Source organism: Acinonyx jubatus, chromosome D1 (assembly GCF_027475565.1).
Source record: "Acinonyx jubatus isolate Ajub_Pintada_27869175 chromosome D1, VMU_Ajub_asm_v1.0, whole genome shotgun sequence".
Classification (NCBI taxonomy): domain Eukaryota; kingdom Metazoa; phylum Chordata; class Mammalia; order Carnivora; family Felidae; genus Acinonyx; species Acinonyx jubatus.
The window spans coordinates 56,532,527-56,540,603 of record NC_069390.1 but is presented as its reverse complement, the minus strand read 5'-3'; the positions used below and the strand labels follow the sequence as shown (position 1 = coordinate 56,540,603).

Below are 8,077 nucleotides of genomic sequence, written 5' to 3'. Positions count from 1 at the left end.
CTCTGTCTCAGCATCTGCTTCTGGGTGCTGCAACATCAGCGCAAACAACGTAAGTATAGAGCAGAGACGTGAACCCAGGTATGTGGATTCAGATTCCATGTTCTTAGTGCCTACCAGAGGCAGTTTGCCATAAAACCTAAGCTTCAAGGCCCCTAATGTGCACAAACCCTTTCAGAGGCCCTCGGGTTGGGGGGATGAGGGAGCCTAGCAATGTCTTCACATTGCTATATGAATTTTTTTTTAATTTTTTAAATATTTATTTATTTTTGAGACAGGGAGAGACAGAGCATGAATGGGGGAGGGTCAGAGAGAGAGGGAGACACAGAATCCGAAACAGGCTCCAGGCTCCGAACTGTCAGCACAGAGCCTGACACGGGGCTCGAACTCACGGACCGCGAGATCATGACCTGAGCTGAAGTCGGATGCTTAACCGACTGAGCCACCCAGGTGCCCCGCTATATGAATTTTTAAAATTTGCCAAAGAAAACTATTTTAACCACAATTGGTAAAGTTGTTTCTTTCTCCTCTGACTTCCTCTCCATTACACTTTCCCTCCTAACACTTCTCTTCATGGTAAGAATGGTGAAATGGCCATGGACCTTTGTTTGCAACTGAGTAGCCATCTTGGCCTGTTTTCTGCCCATAGAAGATAGGGGGTATTGGTAGGCAGAATAATGGCTCCCTAAAGATGTCCATGCCCTAGTTCCCCAAATCTGAGCCTTTTGGGGTGTGATTAAGTTAAGGATCTTGAGATGGGGAGATTATACTGAATTAATCTTGGTGAGCCTGATGTAATCACAAAGGTCCTTAAAAGAATCAGAGAAGGAGATGCGACAGTAGAAGCAAAGTCAAATAGAGATTTAAACATGTTACATTGGTTTTGAGGAAGAAGGAAGTGGCTACAAATAAAGAAATGCAGGCAGTCCATAGAAACTGGGAAAAGCAAGGAATAGATTCTCCTGCCAGAACCTCCAGAAGAAACAGCCCTGCTGACACCTTGATTTCAGCCCAGTGAAACCCATTTCACACTTTTGAACTCCAGAAATGTAAGATAATAAATTTGAGTTTTTCCAAGTCACTAAGTTTGAGGTAATTTGTTACAGCAGCAATAGGAAATGGGTACAGGGGTCCAAAGGCATCTTTTTAAATTTCTTTCCTTCCTTCCTCCCTCCCTCCCTATCTTCCTTCCTTCTTCCCTTCCTTCCTTCCTTCCTTCCTTCCCTTTCCTACCTCTCTCCCTCTCTCTTTCTCTCCCCCTCCCTCCCTCCTTCCTTCTTTTTTCTCCCTCCCTCTTTCTTTTTTCCTTCCTCCCTCCCTCCCTCTTTCTTTTTCTGTTCCTTCCTTCCTTTCTTCCTTCCTTTTTCTTCTTTCTTTCTTTCTTTCTTTCTTTCTTTCTTTCTTTCTTTCTTTCTTTTCTTTCTGTCTTTCTTTGTCTTTCTTTCTTTCTGTCTTTCTCTTTACCCCAATCTGGCAGTACTTCTTCTGATAAAATTATCTTAAAACTTTTTAAAAGTTTGTTTGCTTATTTATTTAGGTAATTTCTACACTCAACATGGGGCTTTGAGCTCATGAACCTGAGGTCAAGGAAGTCACATGCTTCACTGACTGAGCCAGTCAAATGCCCCTTATCTGAAAACTCTTGGTGATTTCCTATAAATCTTATTGGAATCCACTCCTTTAGACAAAAGCCACATCTATTTTTCTTTCCAGGCCCTTCTCTCACTTGTCTGAGAGTCAGGATGCTGTGGTACAACAGTCTTAAGATTCTTAGAAACATTTTTGCCTGGTTGAAATAGTCTGCTTTATAGGGGACACTCAAGGCTCTTAGAGGCTCTCTTGTTTACCGGAGAGAATCTAAATGAAATGCCCTTTCTTTGAAGGTCTGCTAGGCATGCCCTTAAATCTTCCTGAAGTCTCAACAAAGAGTCTTTAAAACCATACTTTTGAAAGCTTTTCCTTGAGGTCATGTTTTACTTGTAGTGCCCCAGGCTTGTTCTTTACCCTGCATCACTTCTTTGTTTGAGAAATTTTAGATCCTTGGATAGACAGTTAGACCTTCTATATTTCCTCTAAATTTGGCTTAGAAACTGAGCCATTCCTTGTGTGTTTTTTGTATTTTATTGTAGTCTGCCAGAAGAAGCCAGTTGGCACTTTCATCATTCTGCCTGGAGACTTCATTAGCCAGATTCACAATGTAGTTATTAGAATGTCTTCTGTTTTCGCATTGCCTGCAGGACAAGCTTCATTAACTGTTCTTCCAGTACAGAACAGCACTCAAGTGCCCTTTTCTCCAGGCTGTTTTCCTTCCTGTCCTTCGATCCCTCATCAACAGTCTCCTGGAAGCCCTTCCAGATTTTGCTAACAGTCTTTATGAGGGCCTTCAAGACTTTGCTAAAGCCAATGACACATGGTTTAAGTTAAGCTCCATCTTTATTCCCTCACTCAGAGACTGGATGCAGGCTTCCCAAGGAAGTTTGGAAATGGCTTGAGGTAAGGTTGCTCTCTGCTGCAGGACAGACCCCAAGGAGCTGACTACTAGAGACTCTTCTGACTACACTCTCTGGAGCTGTGCATCAAATCCTCCCTTGAAAAGGGATCTGGATGATGCATCTCTGTGTCTTCCGTGAGCAGTGCTATGCTGGAGCTGGCTCAAACCTCCTCATGGGAGCCAGTTGTTAACTCTTTACTGTGTTCAGTGACGTCATCTCAGTGCCTTGAAAGTGGCCATTGTGGGAGTTTCCACCACAGAAGTTAGCAAATGTCACACATCGGGACTTTTATTGTCCTGGGGAGCCGGTTTACCAGCACACCTCTGAACTAGTCTATACATAATTAACATTGGGTAAGTTATTTATCCTCTCTGTGCCTCAATCTTCTTATTTGTAAAATGGGACTAATAATCCTCCCTATGCCATAGAGTCAGTATGAGAATTAAATGAGCTAAGACATGCAAAATGCTTGGACAGTGCCTAGCACACAGGAAGCACTCAGTAAGTATTAACTATTATTTTTACTCTTGCTGTTGTTATTGCTGTTATTGCCACCTTAAAACTTCCAGTAGATTTTCATAAAGGATAGGCTAACTTTCTTAGTATGTCATGCAATGCAATATAACCTGACAGTTCCAACCACAAGGAACTTTTCATCATTTCTGGAACTCAGACTATGTTTCCATCTCCAAACGTTGGTACATATAGGTACCTTCTGCAAGGAAAGCCCATCCGTCACTTGCCTGTCATCTTCCAGACAATTTCTTTTCATCCTTTTGGACCTGCACACATTGCCTCCTCTGGGAAGCCCTCACCACCACCTATGCATGGCAGGGACTCCCTCCTCAGTGTTGCCCTTGCTCATTGCACAGCCCTCCATTATCCTGATAGCGCTTTATTGTGGTTACTTGTTTATGTCTGTTTCCCCTTGTGAGTCCAGAGTTGGATGTGCTGTTTCTCTGTGTCCTCAGCACAGTAATAGAGGTGCTGAATATTTGTTGAATGAATGAATGAATGAATGAATGAATGAATGAATGAACATTGCCTGGAAAGGTGAGGAAAAGAGTAAGTAGCCTAGTAGGATATAATAATAACAATAATAATAATAATAATAATAATAATAATATTTTTGTTTGCTTAAGTAGCCATAGGTATATGGTATGGAGCAATAACCCAGGACCCCAGCGTTTTAGGTGTGATGGGTCCTAGATTTGTCACACCGTGACCCTGATCGCCTTCACCCTCTTTACCAGAGTTCTCTGCCTGTCTTTCATGATGGCTGAGATTGTCAAGTCTTCCGTGAAGTGTTTCTTCCTTCCCTCTGCTCTCCCACAGCTCTCCACCCACATCGTCATTACCAACCACATCATTCACTCTCCTGGATTTCCCCTTAAGAATCCAGTGGTGTTTCTGCATTTCCACCCTTCATGTAGAGGGGTGAATACTCGGGGGATGGCGTTGTTCAGCCACAGACCGGTGAATTTATCTCCCACACCCCCTGCCTCTGTTTCCCCTGAGTGTGAACGGGCCACAGCGGAAACCCTTCCCGGGCCCGCGTCTTAGCGCGCGGACACGGAGGGCGCAGCAGCCCCCACGCAGGCGGAGGAGCCAGGCGGCAGGCGGGTGGGAGATGGAGAGAGACGGCAGGCGTCAGAGCAAAGGAGGGGAGGGGAGGCCCGAGGCGGGGCTGCGGGGCAGGCGAGCGGCCGGGCGGGGCCGAGAGGCGGGCCGGGCGGGAGCGGCGCGCGCCAGGGGCCTGGCGGGACCGTCCGAGGGGACGCGCGCGAGCGCCGGGATGGGCCCCGCGGCGCGGCTGGCGGCGCTGCTGGCTGTCCTGGCGCTCCGGGCAGGTGACCCGACGGGAGCCGCGGTGCGGGGGGACACGTTCTCGGCGCTGACCAGCGTTGCGCGCGCCCTGGCGCCCGAGCGCCGGCTGCTGGGACTGCTGCGGCGCTACCTGCGCGGGGAGGAGGCGCGGCTGCGGGACCTGACCAGGTGAGGGCACGGGTTTGGGGCGGGAGGGAGCCCCAGGGGCGCCGCAGTCGGGGAGACTGAGTCAGAGGGCCAGACCGAGACACCCTGCTCTACGGTGGCGGGCGACTCGGTCTCGTTGTCCCTCTGCGTGGGACCTCAGACTCGATTTGAGACTGGGTAAGAGTCTCGGTAGACCGTGAGACTGAGACACCGTGGCCCAGTGTGACGGTCAGGTCCAGTGTGCGGGACCCCGAGATAGCCCCGAGGTGTGGCCCGAGGCATGAGGTCGTGGCGAAACAGATTGAGTGGGACCCCAAGGACGCTGTGTCACACGGAGTGGAGTCTCGGACTCCGTTGCGCGCGCGCACACACACACACACACACACTAGCACCCCAGAGCCATCCTCACACAGCCAAGTTGATAGCTGTGCAAAAGTGTAGTGGGGTGACTCGGGCTGAGGAGGAAGGACCTCACAAGGCACTGTGTCCAGCTGTGTGGGGCCCCAGGCTCTGTGTCACAGAGACACAGCAAGACTACAAGAGTGAGAGAGAGAAGATACTGTGAGGCTGTAGCCGTGTGTGGTGGCCACGTGACCCAGAGGACTAGTGTTTAGTATGAAGTGACTCTCTGTGACCGTGTATGAGATTTACATGCCTCTGGGACTGCGTGGGCAGCCACTATGGATATCTCTGTGTCTCTAATGAATGCTGCTTGTACAGCTCACTATATGACTAATGCTTCATGTTCATTAACTCATTCAACACACACGTTTGAGTGCCTGTTGTGAGCCAGGCACTGCTCCAGGCAGTGGGGATAAAATGGTGAACAAGGCCCAACCCTGACCTCAAGGAGCTTGGAGTCCATAGCATTTGTCTCCTTTGCTTCAACTCTCCCTTCTCTCCCCATATATAAGAGCTCTCTAAATTGTAAATACAAGGGGCGCCTGGGTGGCTCAGTCGGTTGGGCGTCTGACTTTGGCTCAGGTCATGATCTCATGATTCATGAGTTCGAGCCCCGCATCAGGCTCTGTGCTGACAGCTCAGAGCCTGGAGCCTGTTTCAGATTCTGTGTCTCCCTCTCTCTCTGCCCCTCCCCTGCCCCTGCTCCTGCTCTGTCTCTCTCTGTCTCAAAAATAAATATAATTTAAAAAAAATTTTTAAAAAACATTAAATTCTAAATACAATTCTAAATACAAGGTAACTGACATTTGATATGTGTATCTTGACATCAAGAAAACACTGGGGAGGAGTGCCTGGGTGGTTCAGTTACTTAAGCGTCTGACTCTTGATTTCCACTCAGATCATTACCTTGCAGTTTGTGAGTTCAAGCCCCACATAGGGCTGTGTGCTGACAGCTCAGAGCCTGGAGCCTGCTTCAGATTCTGTGTCTCCCTCTCTCTGCCCCTCCCCTCCCCCGCTCATGCTCTGTCTCTCTCTCTCTCAAAAAATAAACATGAAAAAAATTAAAAAAAAAAACACTGGAGGAAAAACATACTTGATACTAGAGGATTATGGGTATAGCACACACAAGCAAATGCTCAGCTGTACTGTTTTGCTATGAAATCAACACACTCTAGTGCTACACACTGGCATAAAATACTATATAGACTGGAATACAGGTACTGTAATCATGTATTGACTGTCAGTGTCAAACTCTGAAAGATGAATGATTGTATTATGGTACCATGTGTTGGAATAGGTGTTGTGCCTTCTCTGCTTGGGACATTAAGAAGTCTACAGCAGTGGTGTAACCACATTGCTAACTGAATATATTAATACAGTTCTACATCATCTGACTCTCTGCTGAGCCGAGACAACAGAGAGCTGTCTCACAATGTGCTGCTGATAAAACTGAGTTGAGTGTATGTGATAGTAATACCGATTCTGGGGCACATGGGAAGAAGGTGTGTAGGGACGCTATGGCTGTGTAAGAGAGCCCGGGTCGGAGAGAATCAGTTTGTGTATGGAAGTGTGTGTGAAAGATCTTGTTTGTTACTCAGTAGTGACTGAATGATGATGTAAGTTGGTATGTGCTTTTAAGTATGTAGCTTGCATATAAGTTAATGCATGTTTAAATTTACTATTAGTTTGAAAGAGTATGAATACACACACATGTACACACACAAAATGTATGTATTCTAACAATAAAGATATTTTCTTTTTTTTACCACTTTATCTTTTTTTAATTTACATCTAAGTTTGTTAGCATATAGTGCAACAGTGTTTTCAGGAGTAGATTCCTTAGTGCCCCTTACCCATTTAGCCCATCCCCCCTCCCACAACCCCTCTAATAACCCTCTGTTTGTTCTCCATATGTAAGAGTCTCTTATGTTTTGTCCCCCTCCCTGTTTTTATAGTATGTTTTGCTTCCCTTCCCTTATGTTCATTATATTATTTTTTGCTTCCCTTCCCTTATGTTCATCTGTTTTGTATCTTAAAGTCCTCATATGAGTGAAGTCATATGATATTTGTCTTTCTCTGACTAATTTCACTTAGCATAATACCCTCTGTCTAGTTCCATCCACGTAGTTGCAAATGGCAAGATTTCATTCTTTTTGATTGCCAAGTAATACTCCATTTTATGTATATACCACATCTTCTTTATCCATTCATCCACAATGGACATTTGGGCTCTTTCCATACTTTGACTGTTGTTGATAGTGCTGCTATAAACATTGGGGTGCATGTGCCCCTTCAAAATAGCACTCCTATATCCCTTGGATAAATACCTAGTAGTGCAATTGCTGGGTCATAGGGTAGTTCTATTTTTAATTTTTTGAGGAACCACCATACTGTTTTTCAGAGTGGCTGTACCAGTTTGCATTCCCACCAGCAGTGCAAAAGAGATCCTCTTTCTCCGCATCCTCGCCAACATCTGTTGTTGCCTGACTTGTTAATGTTAGCCATTCTGACACATGTAAGGTGGTATCTCATTGTGGTTTTGATTTGTATTTCCCTGATGATGAGTGATGTGGAGCATTTTTTCATGTGTCTGTTGGCCATCTGGATGTCTTCTTTGGAGAAGTGTCTATTCATGTCTAAAAAATGATATTTTCAATAATTCTTGTCACTCTTCAGAGTTGCAATTAAGTTTATTTATTTGTTTTGAGAGACACAGAGAGAGTGTGGGGGGATGCAGAGAGAAAGGGAGAGAGAGAGAGAATTCCAAGCAGGCTCCCCACTGTCAGCGCAGAGCCCCATGCGGGGCTCAAACTCACAAATCACGAGATCAGGACCTGAGGCAAAATCAAGAGTCAGATGCTTCACCAGCTGAACCATCCAGGTGCCCCTGGGTCTACTCTATAAAGCAAAATGTTTTAATTTTGTTCTCAGTCCACATGCATTGGAGTCTCGGTTTGTTGGTGGAAATAAAAGACTCTTCTCTTTAATTTGAGATCCCAACATGATCCCTGCTACCCACGTGCTCCTTCTCTTTATTTCGATGGCTCAGATAGAGATGGGGAGGTTAGAATCCTGATGCTGGACCTCTCAGGGAACATGTTCAGAACTGAGAGTTTGCAGTGCTGATCAAAGTGACTGGCAGAGGGGATGGGGGGCAGGGCTCTGATGCTGGTCTCCTTTACTGTATTATCACTATTGTCGTTGCAGCTTTG

At 46.1% G+C, this 8,077-nt stretch overlaps 1 protein-coding gene across 3 annotated transcripts in view; it reads left to right on the top strand.

Annotated features, from left to right (window-relative positions):
* Window positions 1-4,224: 4,224 nt before the first annotated feature.
* P4HA3 (prolyl 4-hydroxylase subunit alpha 3) overlaps window positions 4,225-8,077 on the top strand; it is a 41,540-nt gene continuing 37,687 nt past the window's right edge. Inside the window, exon 1 of one of the 3 annotated variants that reach the window (XM_027039810.2) lies at window positions 4,225-4,484. In XM_027039810.2, coding sequence (XP_026895611.1) covers window positions 4,285-4,484 — 200 coding nt within the window. In that variant the 5' untranslated portion in view covers window positions 4,225-4,284. The remainder of the gene's footprint in view (window positions 4,485-8,077) is intronic. The other 2 variants (XM_027039809.2, XM_027039807.2) reach the window with 2 other exon arrangements.